The 19,613-nt window shown below is 42.1% G+C and overlaps 2 protein-coding genes across 2 annotated transcripts in view; both read right to left on the bottom strand.

Moving 5' to 3' along the window:
• Positions 1-668: 668 nt before the first annotated feature.
• LOC310993752 (zinc fingers and homeoboxes protein 2-like) lies at positions 669-16,710 on the bottom strand. The gene is made up of 3 exons (XM_083982213.1): positions 13,591-16,710; positions 11,407-11,590; positions 669-968 (listed from the first exon to the last, which is right to left on the bottom strand). The coding sequence occupies exons 1-2, from the start codon at positions 16,590-16,592 to the stop codon at positions 11,410-11,412; spliced, it is 3,183 nt and encodes a 1,060-aa protein (XP_083838339.1). The 5' UTR covers positions 16,593-16,710; the 3' UTR covers positions 669-968; positions 11,407-11,409.
• The window catches only part of LOC310993753 (uncharacterized protein), a 115,745-nt gene continuing 112,837 nt past the window's right edge, over positions 16,706-19,613 (bottom strand). Inside the window, exon 3 of the mRNA XM_083982214.1 lies at positions 16,706-16,934. Coding sequence (XP_083838340.1) covers positions 16,898-16,934 — 37 coding nt within the window. The 3' untranslated portion in view covers positions 16,706-16,897. The remainder of the gene's footprint in view (positions 16,935-19,613) is intronic.

Genomic DNA, 19,613 nt, shown 5'->3' with positions numbered 1-19,613 from the left:
TATTGTGCGTGTGTGATTCACTGGTGGTATGTTTTCCACAAAAAAAAAAGAAGATGTTCGGCTTCACCAACTTTGGTTTTTCTAGGCCTCCAAAAGTAGCTGGTAATAAAAAGAGGCTGTTTGCACTTAAAACCGGCGGATTACAGGGACCAGGACTACTGATTATAAACCAATCCACCTCTTTGAAGGAATCTGTTTTCGAGGTTTTAAGAACCACGTCCTCCTGGAGAAAGACAAAATTCCACCTTAAAAAGGAATCCTCGGCGTGTCGAGAGCCCCGTCACACCTTTGACTGCTCGGTGTGATTGTTTGCAGCGTTTTGGGAAATCGTCTCCTCCGCTATAAGGAGGAATCAGTGGTTTAAGCGTCGAGCCTCGTCTCTCAATATACAGGCTAAAAAAACATTTGCCCCTGTTTTGTACTGTATTGTAATAATATTGTAAAACTCACATCACTGTGAAAAATGAAAAAAAAAAAAAAAAGCAGCGATGTGAGATTCACTAGTAAGGGAGGGCAATTTCAATTATCTTCACAGACCGTGACCCTGAATTTCTCCTTGCACTCTTTCAAAGTGGGGAGCATGTTTACGCCTCGCCAAAATAAAAATCTGCCACCCAAGATCCTCCCCACAACCCCCCGCCCCCCACCCTGTCTTATTTCAACTCCTCTTTTTTTGTTGTTGTGAACATTACATCTGTGGAGGGGTTACTTTAGGTCGAGAACACTGACGAGATTACCGATGTTGTGCGTGATCTGCATTGCGACAATCAAAAAGGTAAAAATGAAAAAGAAAAAAAAAATTGTTAAAAAATAAAAAAAGGAGGAAAAAAATATAATATCTGATAATTAAAAAAAAAAAACTCTTCTTTTGTTGCTCCGTTCTTCGTTTTTCTCTCCTTCTGTATGTTTCCAACAGCAGCGGTGGCGGTGGCGGTGGCGGCGGCGGTGGCGGAAAGTCCTATTCGCACCTGAAATGGAAGAAGAAGAGAAAAAGAAAGAGAGAAAGATGAATATTAAAAACTGTCAAACGTTTCCTGGCACAGGAGAAATGTCAGTTTCACAGTAACTCAGATCATTCCCACCAAAAAAGAGAAAGAAACAAAAAAACAAAAGAGAGAGGGGATTAAAAAGCAATTGTTGTGCCAGGAGCCGGTGTTCCCGGTCGCCTGGTGCTGCTGGGAACTGGGACACGTTGTGAAATAGCGGCTTTCTCATTCGGCGGCAGACCTGACCGGCCGGCGCTCTCTCCTCTAATCCATGTAAGAGGGAAACTGTGTTAAAGTTGTGTTTTGTGTGGAGGTGATTAAAACGAAGCTCACAGTCGCTGTGATTACAGGAACAGGACAATGGACGGTGAAACACACACACACACACACACACACACACATGGTTTCATCCTCTACACACAAAAAAAAAAAAAAAAAAAAAAATCTGTGGCTCCGACCTTTGTTAATGTCACCTACAAAGTACATTTATCGCATCAGTGCTAGAAGACTTCCTGTTGTTTTGACACGCAACGTTCTGCATCTAGAGAGGCTATGATCAATTAACTCAATTAACGAGCCCATTGGTTTGTGGTTGCAAAGCAGGTTGTCATGGCAACACCTAGTAGTGGTTTTACTTCTGACGAGAGCAAAAAAAAAAAAGTTAAAGTAAAGTATAAAGAGTCAACAAAACACAGTTTATGTTGCGTCTCTGATCAAAGTTTTGATTTTAAACGGGGGACTAATGCAATATACAGGACGTCATTCATAGTGATAAACTCTCTGCAGTTTTAGTGTAGCTATTTCAAGTCATTGTTTTGGTTTCCTGACCCTTTAAAGGGGAACTATGCAAGTCCAGTCGCTTTTCCGCTGTTTTGCTAACGCTCCTCTCGTCCATGTGCATTTGTTTACAACGAAGCGGTGAAAAATCAATACATGGAGCGGTGGATAACGTAACATAATATATACGATGTTACGATGTGTGTATTTGTTTAGTTTTAACCGTCATAAACAAAAGATTGGCGGTTACGGAGCGTGTTTGTGTCACAGTGCCGCAGAGAGGAGAGCTGGGACACCGGAGTGGCGGCTGATAAACTACACTGATGTTGCAATGTTGGTTTTCCGCCATGAGACGCCAGGTGGAAGACAGAGAGCCTCCGCTGTCACTCGTAACAATTACTCCAGAGCCTTTTCATTTTTACCTTAATAATAATAAATGTATTATTATAATAATAAATGTATTATTATTATTAAGGTAAAAATGTAGCATAGCCACGGGAGAAATCCTGCTTAGTTCCTCTTTAAGACACAGCTGTTTCCCTCAGCAGCTGGTGGAGACCAAACATGGAGCTACAAGACAAGGAGGAAGTCATCACCACCCCACATGACTCATCATCACATTGCTCGGTAACAGCTGGATGTGGATGGAAGCCAACTTAAAAAGTGATGGTATGTCTTTGTGCTGGTCAGGCCAAAAACATTAGTTAGGAGAGGTTTTGATGTAGAAACTGAACCAAAAAAAAGAGTAAAACTGTATTTAAATAATGGCTTTAAATTCACTATACCACATGTTAAACTCACCTGCTTCTACTCTGTCTGTTTGTTTCAACCACTGTTAAGCTGCTGTCAGTAAACCTGCACACTTCCTGCAGATGTTTCAAATCAAAAGCCTTTCCACGAAAAAGCAGTCAAAACAAGGCTCTGAAGGAAGTATTTAATGATGCAGCATAATGAAGCCTGGCCAAAGCTCAATCAGCAGGACTTTTTCGTCCTCTGCGGTGAGTTTTCTCCTCTTTCTTCCTGTTCTAATCTTCACTTTCCCACGCTGTCAAAACCCGATCCTGATAACACCACATGTGACCAATCATCTTTCAGCCCGCGGTCCTCAAGCCAAGTCCTTGTTTCAGTTTCGCAGACGTTTAATGAACTCTCTGTGAAATGTTTCCTCTGAGCTTCTTTGTTGATGTTTGGGAAGCGATGAAATCATCAGCTCCGAGTTAGAAGGAAAAAATGAAACACTTGTGTTCAGCTGGACAAGCTGTGAACAGCTGTTCAATCAGCTGTACAATCAGTCATCGTTACACAACAGCTGACGATCCAATATGGCTGACAGAGGGTGCGTTACAACGTCTTCGCATATACACAACACGGCAGAATGTGCAGATGATCTAAAGCCGCAAAATAAAACGGGATTTAATGAGTTTCAGGAACTTTTAAGACCTTAGACGAGAATTTAATCTCATGTTGAACTGTCAGCTCAACCAGGTCACTCAAGGTCTCATATTTTATACTATGTTTTATTTTTGCAATGGTAGCCAATAATAAGACATGATTTTGTTTTTTAAAAGCGAAAAAAAAACCCATCTCAGCTGAAGTAAACAACAGGCTGGTGACGGAAACTCAGTGGCAATGGAAACCCAATCGAAATCCCAATTGAATGTTGTTGTGTTTGGGTGGGCGGGGCTTGGGGCACAGCTGAGAGCGTCATCTGCTTTGTTGTGACATCACAAAGTGACAGGAAGTCCTGACGGCTGGAATTAAGGCTCAGTTTCTGAATACAGGCTGTGTGCATTTCTCTGTGGACTGAAGCTTTGATACTTTCACAGTATTAATATAGAACCTAGAGCTGCTTTATAATCACACTACACACGGACATCTACCTTTATACTGTATGGAGCTTTAACACAAACATCTACCTTTATACTGTATGGAGCTTTAATATGCCATTTTTCTTCATACAAGCTTTACTTGCCCTAAAGGTAATTCTAATCTAAAAATCCAAACAATTATCACTTGTCAGGGATAGCAGAGAGATAGAGAAGAAAACATCAACAAAAAATACAAAACAAAAACACTGGCCTTGCAGAGTAAACCTTAAAGCTTTCTCGTTCAGGCCTGAGTCAAGTCGCTACATCCATCATCCATCTTCAACATAATAAACAACTTGAGCGCAAAGAGCTTCTGCAGAAAAAACTGTTTGATGAAGCAATGCTTGGACTTGACTCTGTAGTTTATCGTTTAGTTTTTTTTGTTTCTTTTATTTTGTCTGAATATTTCAAGAGCAAGTTTCAGCGAAATTTGGCAGGAAGTTTGTCGATGTTTTGTTTTTGGTTCAGGTCCAGCAGATTGGCAACATTGCAACATTGAGTTATTTTCCTAATGGACTGCGCTGCAGTGAGTTGAATGAAAAACACCAGCGTTACGATTGTCGCTGTGTTTTCTGATAAAAACGCATTATGTTATTAAAATCTATTAAATCTTAACTTTGAGGACGGTGCAGCTGTGGAGGAGGTCTCCGCACTGAGCTCTACACTGATTATATTTCTGCCTTTTCAAAGCATCACATTGACATTGCAGCTGAGGAAGGAAAACACAAGATGCAAGATCTGGGTGATTAAACCTTCAAAAAAGAAACTTGTGGCCAGTTTCTAGCACAAAATGAAAGATTTTTCGCCGGGAAAAACTCCCTCTCATTAAAACTGATGGTTGAAAATTAAAACATTTTTATTTCAAGATCGTGGTTACCTGGAAACAGGTAACTTGCGGTGTCTGCCGTCTCTGTGTTTTACATTATAATAATGATGGGGAGGGAGAAGCACTGCAGCATTTTGGCAATTAAGCCTTCATCTATAAGCTACGACTGTTGATAAGTTATTATGGGACGCTGCGGCGCGCTCGGCTGATTAAATGAAGCCCCGAGCTGCTGTGATTAGTGAGACAGGACAATGGATGGTGCGCACACACACACTATTAAAACACACACGCACGCACACACACAGAGACAAGCTGGAGACATCGCACCACATCAATTTGCGCTGCAGGAATTTGTTTTTGCTCCATCAGTCGTCACGACTCCGTAACACAATCTGCTCGATCCCATCACTCCTTATTACTCCGTATTGGCGGCTGTGACCTCTGACCTCTAATCTGACCCCTCACCCTGTGCCCTAAAACTAAAGGAGATAATTAAGATCAACTTAATGAGCCCTAATTAACAGATCCAGTTGCTTAGATCTCACAAAATCAAACACTTTCATGCACCTTTTATTTTTTTTTTATATTTGGTTATTTCTTTTTTGCTCTGTTCAAAACCGTGCCCATCTCACTTCTCTCCGTTTTCTAAATGTGTGAAATATTTCATCGCAGCCGCCTCTTGTAATTAATTCCAGACCTGTTGTTCTTAATATTCTCAGCAGATACACGACTCTTTTATCTACAGTACCATTACCTTGCCCTTCTCCCCAAAAGGAACAACATTATTATTGATTAATGCAGAATAATATCAGGGGATGTATATTTCATTTTGATAATGTGTTTTTTTTTGGTGAATAGTTGAATAAGTTTGTCATGATTGTCACTAATTCCTTTTAAGAGCTGCATATGAGATGTTGGCTCCTCTCTGGGTTACGACAGGAGACGCAGACTGATTTCTAATTAACAAACAGAAACTAAAAGTAGTTTTTAAGATTTTTTTTAATTTTTTTATATCACTATGACTTTATTATGCAGCCGGGCCGCAGGTTGGACTCAAACCCATGCCCACCATACATTTACTGCTGCTAATTGACCGTTTGGAGCTACACTAATGGACATTTCTAAATCAACAATAGCTCTAATAAAACATGTAAAGTGAAGGACGTCGCTCATAGTGAAGAATAATCCCCTCAGCTCTGCGGAGCAGCATGTTTTCTGGTCCTCGTTTATTCTCCCGTCAGCCTTGTTTTTATCAAACATGCTCTGATAAACATGCAGCTCAGCAGCAAACAGCAGAACAGACACAGTCGGAGAGCAGCTGGTGAACACAGTGCAGCGTTTAGCAGCGTAACAGCCTGATATATTTCCCTCAGCAAGTGGTGGAGACCAAACACGGAGCTAAAAGAAACAGAGGGAAGCACTGGATGTTGAAATAGGGAATTGCTCTCTGTGGTGATAATGTGCTGCATGATGCATTTAAAACCTGTTCTGCAACTTGTTAATGGAGCTTTATACTCCCTCTGTCTGTCACACGTGTACATTTGATCATACAAAACCAGAGCAGAACAACAGTGCATGTTCTGTTCCTGTTAATGTTATGTTTCCAATAAAACCTCTAACCCTGGTGATAGTTTAGTAGCAGGTGGGTTTTTTATTTTCCATCTCATTTTTACATGAAGGTCTTTAACATGTTTTATGTTCTTTTAATGTCTCTGTCATGTGGAGAGGTTGGTGCATGTCATTTCTTTGCTGTGCTGCATTCCTGTTTATGCTATGCAAGGCCATTATTATTAATATTATTATCATTATTGGATGAGTACAGAAATTTTTTTCAAAATAAGAGGAGAGGAGAGGTACAGATAATGTAAATCCAAGGTTTGAGGTTGCCATTTATGCAGTCCGGATTTTAAGGCACCTCGATGCAAACTTGTTCTCTGTGATGTCAGGCTGTAAAAATAAAACTGACATGATAACCTGTTTTTAACCCGCTGTATTGTGACTTTCCACCGGAGCCGCCTTTTATTGTTATTCCTGTTTTTCTGAGTTGAAATAAGCAGAACCAGGAGAACAACCGTCTGCTGGTGCACAGTGTCGATGTGACGGCCACACAACAGTTTGATACAATACAAGAAATTTAATACACAGACACCGACACACACACATTCTTTTCTTTTTGGTGGTGCAGGGAGAAGTGACTTGGATACTGAATCCAAACTAGACATGTAAAAAAGAAATGAATTTTGTGTTTAGTGAAATAGAAAATGTGCAGAACTGAGATGTGAGGGAAGATTTTTTGCTTTTCCTTACGCGCACGCGCACACACACACACACACACACACACACACACACACACACACACACACACACACACACACACACACACACACACACACACACACACACACACACACACACACACACACACACACACACACACACACACACACACACACACACAAACAAACACATAAACACAACAATGCACTATTTCCTCCATCTCTCACATCACCACTGTAGCTGAAATGTGAGGTGAGGTGAGGTGAGGTGAAGAGACGTTTGTTTTTAATGCCCTCGTGCACATGGGGGAGGAGGAGCTTAATGACAAAATAATTGACAAAGCCAGGTCACACACGCACAACCATGAATAGGAAATGAACCACAATGACTTCACTGTCTTCAGAAGAACTGGCACTCGGCCCTGTGTGAGAACAATTTCAAAACCTGTTTTCATGCATGTGAGATTTTCAAAAGTTTTGTCTTAGATAAACAGAAGAGCGGACTGCAGCCGAACTACTTTGCGCTCACCGAGAACAGCATTCATTCCTGTGCTATTCTGCTCTACATTGACTAAAATGCATCACAGCTTCGACCGGTGCCTGCTTTGTTGTGACATCATAAAGTCGTAGAAATCCTCACGACTCATTTTTAAGGCTTGGTTTCTGGCTGTGTGCATTTTACTCTGGCTTTAATACTTTCATAGTGAACCTAGACCTGATTTATAATCACAAAACATATGGACACCTACCATGATGCTATACAGTATGGGACCTTTAAAAAAATATCTAGTCAAGTTAAAGTGGCTTTAATTAACACCATATCATATCAGAGTGAAAATAAAATGATGTTCAGTTTGACAGGATAGAGCTAGACCAACACACAGACGCTGCCATCCCTCAAGCTGCACCACTACTGTGCCATATGGCCTTGAATATAGATATAATTTGGTTTAAATGATCAAAAAAAGCACTCGGAATCTATGTAAATCTGTGGCGAATGTGAGGGCCAAATACTTCTTTTAGTCATTTCAACATGCTAATGCCGCGTATTTATATTTCTGAGAGTTTGAGTGCGGCTTCAAACCGGGGCAGATTTTTTTTTACATCAGGAGAGTTTGGTGGATTCCAGCGTTCACCTGCCACAGTCGGCCCGTCTGCGAGCCAAACTGATTTGGAGAGCAAGGATTCAGCCTCCAATAATAACTGGCACCTGAACTGAGCGTCTGGCAGAGCAGACGAGTGTGTGGCCGCAGTCACAAACTGCCAGAGTTTAGATAGCAGCTCATGTTAATTTATCATCCCGCTCACAAGCCCCGTATCCCATCGACCAGAACTCCTCGCCGACTCGCCTCCCTCCCACAACTACAACACCTCGCCGCCGCTGCCGACACGAGCCAGGGAGAAGTGACAGTTTGATTTAACATGTTTGACATTAAGAGTGAAATTCGATAATTTCTGTAAAGAATGACCTCTATGCAAATGCGCCGCATGGATGCTTTGTTCGGTGTTTTTCAGTCTGACGTGTGGGAAGGAGCAGAGAGGTGGAGAGTGGAGGAGTTTTTGAGCAGCTGCAGCAGAGTGAAGAAAACCTCCACAAAAAACAAATAAGGATAATAAAACCCAATCTGTTTGTTCTGTTTTACACAGGATATTATATTATATTATATTATATTATACACCTTAATCTGAAACCTATTTTTATGTCTCATTGTAAAGCACTTTTGCTTCCCCTGTGGTTTTTTTAATGTGCTATATAAATAAAGTTGATTGATTGATTGATGTACACCGTTGCCCATTCAGAAACATTCCTCTTTTTATTCCTAAAGGTTAATTGTGGTTTAATTTTTGCAATGACATGTTTGGAAGAGATTGATCAATAAAGTTTTGAGAAGATATACACTTTATCTATCAATAATAAATCACATTGTCACAATTATTTCATGAGAAGAGGTAAAAGAAAAAAAAAATTCTTCCAACTTTATGGGCAACTGTGTATATTATTATACAGGATGTGTGAATATTTTGGTCGTCATGGGTTTCAAACACTTTCTTTTCATAAAACGTCTAAAACCTCCAAACTTTTTATGGTAGGGGTCTAAAATGGGACAAAATATGTGGGTCCTTGGTCTAATTTATCTCAGTTTAAGGACCTTGCTGAGGACCACCACACTCACTGAGAACCAACACAACTCAGACCAGATCAACTTCAGTCCTGTTTGAGAAAATCGCAGCCCCTCAGTTTATTATAATAAGGCCAGAACACGCTGCCAGTGCAGATGGCGCTGGATAAAAAACACTTAACAATTAAATATAAAAATAATAAAAAATCTGGGTAAAAAAAGTTTAATATGGCTCAACTTTTTTTTTTTAACTCAAGACTAGAAAGAAGTCTGGACAAACTAAACACAACAGTAAAATCTCTGGAGGGTTCCTTTAATGCAGCAATACAATATAACTTAAATTCAATGTACAATATAAGCTAGATTTTCACTGATTATGGGATATTTATCTTCACTTGCATGTACAGTATGTGAGTTTGTAGTATTAGAAACTGTTGTGACATTTCATTTTTCTTTATCTTGAATTCTATATTTATCTACTGGGCTTTAATTTCACCATATTTAGTATTTTTACATTGGTTTTTTTTTGTGAGTCTATTGATTTTGTGTTTTTATGTTTGTGCTCCAGCTCGAACTAGCAAATAAAAGTGAAAATGTCCAAGTGTCAGATTCCAGCAGGAGGAGAAAAAAAAAAAAGCAACAAAAAACTTTGAGACATCAATGTCAGGCGGAGATTTATTCCCAAAATGCACCGTTATTGTTGGTTATTCAAAAATGCTGCATATTGATTATTGATTGCAGCTGTCAGGTGTTGATTTTTGAAGGCATCCAAGTGCGGTGACAGTCAGACGGTGACAAAAAGCGACGATGTAAGAAGCCGTGTCTCCACCTTGTTTGTTTGTTTGTTTGTTTGTCTCGCGGAATTCATTTGAACAGATTCTATTTTGATAAGCAAAAGCTGCGAGGAAACATTAAAACTTTCTGCTGTCAGAACAGAACAGACAGTGGAGAGGGAAGAAGAAGAAGCGGCGGGCTCTGTCGTCACACTCTGCCCCAGGCTGAGCCTTTTATCTATGAAACTTTACCACACCAGGGGGTCTGCTGCTATTTCTGGCCTCCAGTCATATGTTTTTGTCTTCCTAAATTTTCCTGAAGTTGGTGTTTGTTGCTGAGCAGTCGTAGCCAAAACTCACACAGCTACACACACAGCCGGCGACTGGCTGGAGTGGCTCTGTTTGTTGCCTGGGATCGAGGTGTTGGCTTTAACACTGACAGACTGGGGAGCCGAGCGGGGGGGTGGGGTGGGGTGGGGGGGAGACGACACTGGGGACCGGCGGGGGCCTCGCTGAGTTAAATCACTTTACTTGTTCATGTGAAATCCTGCAGCCACACATTCAGTTATTCAGACCAATCTGCAGACTTCTGCTTCATGACCTTTCCATGACAGATTGTGGTTAAAGATTTCATTTTAGAAAGTCAAATGATGTGAAATTTGTCACATATTATGTGTTATTAGCTTTTATTAAACCTGCAATCACAGATTTCTGTTCATTTGGAGGGTCATATCATGTGTTGAGGTTACTTCCACATCCAGCAGTGACAGTTCAACTTGATCCCTCATAAAGAGATGTCCAATATTCCCTCGCTTTCTTTTAACCCTGTGTTTGTTACCGGTGTCTTCAGCTGCTACAGTAAATGCTGCACTCTGTTCACCAGCTGCTCTCTGAGCTTTTTGCAGCTGTTTCTCTGAAAACATCTGCCTGTCGAAGTGGTTGATAATGACTAAACAGGGAGGACCTGGGTTGGACTGGGAAAGAAATTCATCGCTGGACTTTTCCTCTGCGGGTTCTGTGCAACCTATAAGTGACGGGCACATAGAAGAGGGCTGGTTAAAAAGATTCAATAGCCAACTGGGATTCGTCCTTCTACACCTGATTCGCCAGTCCAACACTGGGTGAAAATGAACCAGAAGAGTGAAGCTGTTTTCCTGGAAAGATAAGCAATCAACTGGGAACTGCCAAGAGCTAAAAAAAACTGCAGTTCCTCTATTCACCGCTAGAGTCTGGCTCAACGGGGGGTTTTAGTCTCCTAATAGATCTTCAGAGCAGCGATGTGCCAGAAAATGTGGTGAAGAAAAAGACTATTAGGTAGAAGACAGAGCTGTAGAAAGGGAAAATATGCTTTTCAAGTGATTATATGGAAGGATTCAACAGGTAGAGCTGAGGGATACAGAAAATTGACATTTAAACTTGAGACAGATGGCATCTGTCACTAAAGACATGTTGCTATAATCAGTGAAACCTCGCTGTGAAACGTGATTCAGGCTTCACTTAACTGCCTGAAATGGGGTCATTTGTTATTTTTGGAACATTTCTGAATACACGATTAATCATTTCGAGACATAATTAACACTTGTACCGATAGTGAATGTTGTGTAACGTAAGACAATGCCCTTTTAACATGTACGACATCTTTTATGTTTGACGTGGATGAATCGTCCCCGTCCTCTGTGAACTTCGGGGCCTCAGAGCGGAGACAAACAAACCGAGGACAGCCATTGATAACCAGACAATGCAGCAGGAGAGAACACATCAATCGTGACCTTTCTCTCACCGTTTATCCAGTCAGCCTCCCAGACGTGTCCTCCGCCATCTTCCTCTCTCTGTCCAGGAGCAGCTCCCGTCCTCTCCTCGAGCGCCCGTCCTCCAGCCAGCTCCCAAACACCTCCCGCGCTCCTCCCAGGACTCCCCCGTTCTGTCCCCCGTTCTTCAGCTCCGCCACGTTCTGCTGCCTCAGTCTGTCCAACCAGTTCACAAAAAAAAGTTCAAAATAATCTGACAAAACGCTGCTTATCAAGAACACTTTGACAGGTGTTTTATTTTGAAGGTCTCCTTTGGACACTACTCTACTGAGAACATATGTTAATGTTTAAAAGGATAGATTGTTGGTTTTTGTTTTTACATTTTACAGCATTTTTATTTATTTATCAAAAGATTAAAGAGGAATATTTGAATGTTTAAACAATTTAAAGATTAATGTCAACATAATTTTTTCCTTAACTTATCTTCACAGAAACATCAAACAAATATTTCCTTTGTTCAGTGTTATTCAATCAATCTATCAATCATAAAGATACTTGAAGTGAAGTGAAAATAAAAATGAATAAATTTAGACATCACTATAGATGTTTGTTGACAAAAACCTCTGTCTACGCACCAAATTAAAAACACAAAAATTGAAAAACATTGGCATTGATTTAATTGTAAAATGAAGGGATGAACGGATGGTGGCTAACAATCAGCAGAAAGATAAATAACTTCATAAATCAGTTTCAAGGATTTCTGTTTGCTGCAGAATTGAAGAGAGCTGTCAATCACTTTGATACGAAAGAGGTGATCGCAATCACCAATCAGAATAAACACAAATGGAAAAATGTTTTTTTTTTTTAAATTAAAACATTGAGAAATAATAGTCAGAGTAATTTAATTTTGACGGAGGCCTTTTTCTTCATGTAATGTGAAAAATCAACTTTAACTATCATGACAGAGCCCACGGATGAAAAGCTTTGTCACTTTGTCACTGCAATTACACCTACGACAAACTTAATGTCAGGACTTTTTCTATATTTTATTTGCAAAAATAATAATCAATTCTTGTTATTTTGTGAAAAAAAAAGAGATCAGGATGAATTTTGGCTATACAGACTTAAAGCCCTGCTGAACTATAGCAGCTAAACAAACAGATATGACTAAATCAAGAGTAATCCCATAATAATATTAATAATAATTACTCTATTAATCCCCAAAGGGAAATTAATCAATCTGTATATATGTCGCATTCAGTGGGATATAAGAATATTACTGTGTGCTTATTTCCCTTGTTCTGTGCACATTGTAGAGTATACAGTATAAAAACAAAAAGAGTGAGAGGTATTTCAATGTGCCATTAGTGCAGGTTCAAACGGCTTTTTCAAGACTGAGCCTTAACCCAGAGCTGACTCACGGGAGGAATAAAACTCTTGCCCAAATTATTGTGGAGATATTGGTTTACAACCTAATGGCTTTGTTATTTGACCAAAGATGTCCCAGGCTCCTGGAAGGCAGGGTAGGCTAAATAAAGTGTCGTAGATTTTTTAGGTTAATGTCTTGAAAACAATGTTAATGTGGCAACTGGAAAACAACAGTACAACCCCACTGAGGGGAAGCACAGATTTATTTTAGCTGCACGGATCACAAACAAAGGCTGTCAATGGGTAGAAAATGAGGCTGACATTGCTGTGGTTGCAGTTTAATGAACAGGAAGGAGGTATTTTCTGTGAATCCGACACCGACAGTCTCCTAATTTCGTGATCATGGGTTGGCTGGACAAAAGCAGTTGTGCAATCGTAACTGCATTACAGCGTTTGATTTACTGCAGATTATCAATGTCTAAGTACCGAGACACCAATATAAAACAAGTTAATTTCAAATGTTGTCTTTTAAATTTTACTTAGAAGCAAGCCTGAAAAGCAAAAATGAAAATTGTGAAACTGTGTCCAATACAGTGGTTCCCAACCTTTTTTAAACTCATGGTCCAACATCCACAACTCACCAAATATCGAGGCTAAACAATAAGGTTTCAGAGCATTTTATATTTCAACTCTAATGAATATACGTTAACAATACCTTCGCAGCACCACTAGATGGCAGTTTTTTAAACTTATTTTATGGCCTGGTCCTAGTTACTCTGAAATGCATTTAAGTATTTCAAGTCAAGTCCAAAACAAGATATGCATGTAAGGAATGTAATGCACATTACCTGCCAGCGAACCGGTCATGTAGCTCATCGTGTTGTTGACTGCTGAGGCTGTTGGTGCGCTGCTCCATCAGCCAGCCCAACTCCACCTCGAGCACCTTACTGTTGTTGTTGTTGTTTGTTACGGCTCTTTCCTGACAGCGCTGGATTATGCCGGAGGGAACGTTTTCAGGTGAGCACACTGGTGCCCCCAGCCCTCCATTTACTCCATTGTTGTGAAAAAGTTCTGTCAACTCCATGCTGCCACCCTGCAGCCGGCTGTCGGTGAACCAGCGGGCAAGGTCGGCACGAGCCAGTCCTGTCCGACCCTCCACTTGGCTGATCTCCTCAGGGGAAGGCCACCGTGTTTGAGCAAAATTGTCCTTGAGGAGCGCCAGGGATCGGCTGTCTGGAGGCACTGAGCATGAATTCGGGTCGGGAACGGAGGGTGCAATGGTGCCTGGAGCAATGATGGGCAGATTGTGAGCGGATGGAGGAGGGCTTTTAAGGTGGCCCCCACCGGTGCTTGGTTTGTGAATCCCATTCAGCTGTAGAGTTTGGTGTTGCTGTTGCTGCTGATGTAGTCGTTTCTCAGTGAGGGCAGCGATGCCACCAATGCCAACCCTCTTAGTGCCCATGGAGTTGAGAAGCGCCTGTTCAAGGTTGTCGCGTAGTGCACGGCGCTCCACAAACCAGCTGTCGATCTCCTGGTGAGACAGGCGGGTGGTGGCCGACAGATTGTCCACATCGCCGTGTGTGGGGAAGCTGTTCCTCAAGAAGTTCTCCTCCAGGATCTTTAACTGTTCCGCTGTCTTTCCTTTCATCCTCTCCAGCAGCGGGAACTGTGTCAGCACTGAGGACTTATGCTGAAAGTCTGGTTTCTGTGCTGCTGGCACCTCACCCCCGTCCAGATGCAGTACTCCATTGTTGTGAGCAGGGGAGGCCTGATTATGGGGCCATTTACCATCTGTGCGAGACGTTCCATTGGCCTCTGCCATAGGAGTGAGTACCTTGTCTCCTCTGGGGTAGCTGGCCTTCAGCTCAACTCCCTGATGTTCTTTGAATTTCTTGCCATCCAAAGGGAAACCTGGAATCTGGGGCAAGCCTTTAGGTGGAGCACGAATGGACTGAATAATGGTCGGCCTCCTTATCTGTGGGGTAATGAGTGGAGGGGAGTTTGGCAGCTTCAGATCAGCGGCTGGCAAAGCGTGGGTATTGGGGTGCCTTTCTTTGGAAGTGGCGGGCAAAGTACGATGAAGGAGGAATGCGTTTTTAAATGAAGGGGCACAGATAGGCGGGGGAGTAATCGTTGGCCTTCTTAAGGACTCTGGAAAGACTAAGGAGGGAAGCGACACCACCGGCTTCGTTTTGTGACCCCCTAATGTTGAGAGAATCTTCCCTTTGGACAACATAGATGGTGATAACGATGACGGTGGTGGCATTAAAGGCACAGCAGTGGATGACCTCTTCATCTCTGTGGTTACCAGAGGAACTGCTACAGGTCTCTTCATCTCCATGGAAACAGGAGGTGGAGCCATTGGGAGGCGGTCTTTGTGGGGCGGAGGTGGCGGCGGAGGGGCCATGAGGCCCTTGTCTTTAGGGTCACCAGGATGCGGGGCGACTGCCATGACTGGTCGTTTAGACTCCGGGCCATACACTGTCGTCAGGTGTGCTGGGAGGGGTCTTTTGTGACCATGACCAATGGCAAGTCCAGCAGGAGAGTATGTGATGGGGACTGTACTTAACCCATTTGATACGGTTGTCCGGACATAACCTGGATGCTCAACTGTGGTGTAGACAATGGGCTGCTGGGAAGCTTTGGCAGACGGCTGAGAGTAGGGGCTTGTAGGCAGGACGGTGAACATGTGATGGGTAGGAGGGATTGAGCCATTGAACATTTTCTTCCTGGCTTCCTCCACCTCCTCTGGGGACCAGGTGATGCCTTGCTTTAGCCGCTGGGTAGTAAACCAGACTTTGATTTGTTCCTCTGGATGCTTGGAGGCAGCTGTGAGCCACGACAGCTCAGCATGCGTCGGGTACGGGAACTTGTTGAAGGAGGTGATCAACGTCAGGTTGTCATCTAAGGAAGGATTATATTTGGTGGTGTTCAAGGGAACAGCTATTTTTGGTACAGAGTTAAAGTTGGGCGGGCGCTGGAGCATTGGGGTGACATGGGAGAGCCCTTGTAGGATGGTGGGTTCAGGGATGATGACTGTTCCATTGATGTTTACTGCTGTGATCTGATCCTTCTGCATCAGGCCATCCAGCTGGCTTTTCAGTTCACTCCCCTGATAGAGCGACTGGACATTGTCTGGGGTTTTCACCGTGGTGGATATGCAGGGTGGAAATGCAGAACTGCTGCTGCTGCTGCTTTCACCCTGTTCACTTGTCACTTCACATTCAGCTGAATTGTCCTTGCCTTCGATTGTCTGCTCTAAGATAGTCTGACCGTTCATTTTTATCCTCTTGAACTTGAAGTTTGTCTCGCCCGGGTGCTGGCTCTCGTTGTGCTCTGTAAGTGAGTCAAACTTCTTGGTGTTGAAGTTGCAGACGGCACAGAGGTACAACGGATTAAGAATGACGTTCGGGTGGCTCGAGTCCACATGCTCTTTGAAGTCATTCAGGTTCTGCGTTGAAAACGGGCAGTATTTGCACTCGTAACCTCTGGGCTGCTTTTTCAGGGGCGTCGGGTCAGATTCAGCCCCTCCTCTGTCCTTCTCTTCTCTGGCCTCTACATCTTCAATGACAGAGGGCGGGTCTCCTTTACCTGACTGCTCCTCTTGTTCTAATGGCTCAGGATTTTGGTTTTCCACTGGTTTTGGAAACATCTGCTGGTCTGGATTCTCTGGCTTCTCCTGCTGGGTGACTTGACTCTTGTCTGTAGATTCAGGTGATTCTCTTTCTGTCACATGGTTGTCCGCCAGTATTTCCATGTCCATCACCTCCTCCGGGTCATCTTGCTCTTCAGGCAGGTCATTGATGACCCGGACCATACAGGGGGTGGAGGATTTCCTACGACTGGACATGACGGCTGCTGCTGGTGGTGGTGATAATGGCGGTGCTGGTGTTGCTGATTGCGCTGAAGATACTGTGTTTTTTGGCTGCTGCTGCTGCTGGTGGTGGTGCTTGCCAAGGACGTCAGTGTGTCGGGTTTTGGGGGGGTTTTACTGGGGTGGATCGGAGCTGATGGTTGTGGATACTGGTAGGTGGGAGGAGGTGGAGTCTCCAGCGTGAGAGAGGGAGGGCGAGAACCGGCGGATGGCGCTGGCCCAGGACCGGTTGTGCAGTGGCGTCTCCCGCTCACTGGCAGTGTCAGCTGCTGACCTGGGCGTCATGGGAGGGCATCACAGACAGCAGTGGCTCTCAAGCTGCGTGGAGACAAACAGAAAGAGGGAAAATTACATGTTAATACTGTTTGTGTTCAGTGAGCAGCGCTGCAGCCACTTGGGGAAAGACTAAAAGCAGAGAAAAACACATGTTACAAAAACATAGAGAGAAGTCATGTTGATATTGTTTGTGTGTGATGTGCATTCACCCTGAATAAGACAAAGAACAGGAAAACGCATGATGGGCAATGACAGAAGGGGAGAAAATAGATAATTTGCACTTTAGTAAACAGGCAAACCAAGCTTTTGCTTCAACATCCTATTTGTCTGAGAGATGTGAGATCAGCACGGCACCGGAGATAAAACACAGCGACATCCACAGAGGTTTTTTTCTACTCTTACTGAGGTCACATGTGCTGGAAATACACTGTACGCACTGTGCTGTAGCATTGTGCACTTTGGATCAAAGGTTCCCTCAAAGAGTTTAACAAGAAGCAATCAACATAAAGGCTGGACATAGGTTGTGGTGCACTGGACAGGTGGCCTCTACAGCACCAAAATGATTTTATTCATTCAGATAAAGTTGTAACAAAAGTAATGTTTTGTCAGAGTTTGACTCATTGAATACAAAGTGGATAAGAAGTGTTTTTTGGAAACGAATGATAGAAACCTCTCTGAAGCCAAATTTTCAAGGCCGTTACCAACAACAGCTTCTGACAGTATGAAAGACATGAGATAAGGAAAAGGTGACGACAAATAAATACAAGATAACAAACTTCATGTAGGAATCTGTTGTGATCTTGGTGTTTATGAGGTAAAAATGTCATTGTGTTTTCTTGCCCCATGTGCAGCTGCATGAGGTGTTTTCTGTTTATCAAAAGAATCAGTAAAAGAATCCAGTGTCCTTCTCTGCTTTTAGAACGACTAATAGAAAGCACGCCAGTGCAAACATGGTGCCCTGTGTCCTGCAAGAAAAGACATTTCTCTTACCAGCGGATATGTCTTCTTTTTAATTTGTACATTATGATTTAGCATTACATCTCAAAAGAAAATGATAATGAAAACAAAACTATATTGAACTTGAATTATTGCAATTTTTTTTTTTTTTTGTCTTTCACCAACATGCAGCTAACAATCTTTTCTCTGAGGATCAATCTGAGCTGAAAACATTGACCTGTCAACAAGCAGTTAGTGTGATGTGAAATATAATTTATTAATTGCAACATATACACTCAGCTGCCAATTTAGCCTACGCTCACAGCTATAAATAAAACACAATGCACTACAATTTGGCAGCACCACAAACTGCAATCCCCAAACTGAATATTATCAGCTCCACGAACAGAGTCGCAGATTCTGGACTGTAGAATCACCAATGATTTATAACAACTACACACAATTAAACATTAGTTAAGAATTATTAAATACTCAATTCATTATTTATAAAGTATTCTTCCTTAATTGTTACTCATCAGTATGTGATTTATAAACACAGGTTTAAATGTTTGAGTCTGGATTAATAAACTCATCTATAATGTGTTTAATGATTGTATTCAACTACTTTATAAATGATGGATTCAACTTCTGTAAAAGCATTATATCAATCAAAAACCAGTTATTTCAGAAATGTCAGTGGTTTATATTTATAATTTATAGTGAAAGTAAATGATTCACAAACGTTTTTGCATACACTTCTCCATCCAATGATTTAGATTTTTTTTTAACTTATCATTAATTGAGTTAAATGTTTATAAATGACATACTATTTAGTATAAATATACGTATCATGCTTTACAAACAATGAATTATGCATTTCACTTAATTAATGCTTAACAGTGTGTAATCATTCGTGTTACCAGTGTGCCTCATACAGATGCTGATAAAGTTATTATCCATAATAACATGACTGGACCCTGTGGAGCTGCTCTGGTCGTTACATAGCTCCACATCAAACACAGGAGGCTTCGCTCCTGATAAGCTTCATGACATTTTCCTCTCTCTTTTTTTCCCGCCTTCTCTCTCCCATAAAGTCTGAGCCAGGTTTCTATGTCAGTGCTCGTCCTGAACATCACAGGAGCTTCACCGAGGTCCGGCTCTAATCGGACGACAGCGTTTGCCGACAAAGCCGAGGCCAAGAAGTTAAAAAACTATGCAAGTCATGACTGACAACTTGGAGCGAGACGGCGCGCCTGAAAATTACAATGAATCCAAGAGCCACTTAATCAGGACACGCTGTTCCAGGCCAATCACATGTAAATGCAATAAACTGAAGAGTCCACAGTAACTACAAAAGACAAAAAAAGTCTCCAAACTCCAAACCCCATTAAAAAGACATTAAGCGTCTTTCATAGATTCGGGCAAAGACAACTTCACAGGATAATTACCCTGTAATCATGTAATAAGAGAGACTCGGTGATGAGATCTCCTGACAGCTATCATCCACACAATGGAACTGAGAGAGTGAGGTAAAAGCAGATGGAGGGAGAAAGAAGACAGAGAGAGGGAAAGAAAGGTATGAATAAATATGGAAAGGGAAGAGAGTAAAGGGTAGAAATAAGAGAAGGACAAAGGGAGAGCAGGTAAGAGGAGAGAGTGGGGAGCAAGAGAGAAGGGGGGGAGGAAGAGTGATATAAAAAGAGAATGAGAGACAGTGGCGAAGAAGCTCAGAGATAAAGAGAAAGAGAGTCTAAAAACTTCCAAGCTGATGAAAGAGAACAAGCA

Source organism: Trachurus trachurus (assembly GCF_905171665.1).
Source record: "Trachurus trachurus genome assembly, chromosome: 11".
NCBI classification, from domain to species: domain Eukaryota; kingdom Metazoa; phylum Chordata; class Actinopteri; order Carangiformes; family Carangidae; genus Trachurus; species Trachurus trachurus.
Note: the sequence above shows the minus strand (reverse complement) of the source record. Positions and strands in the feature narration are given on the sequence as shown.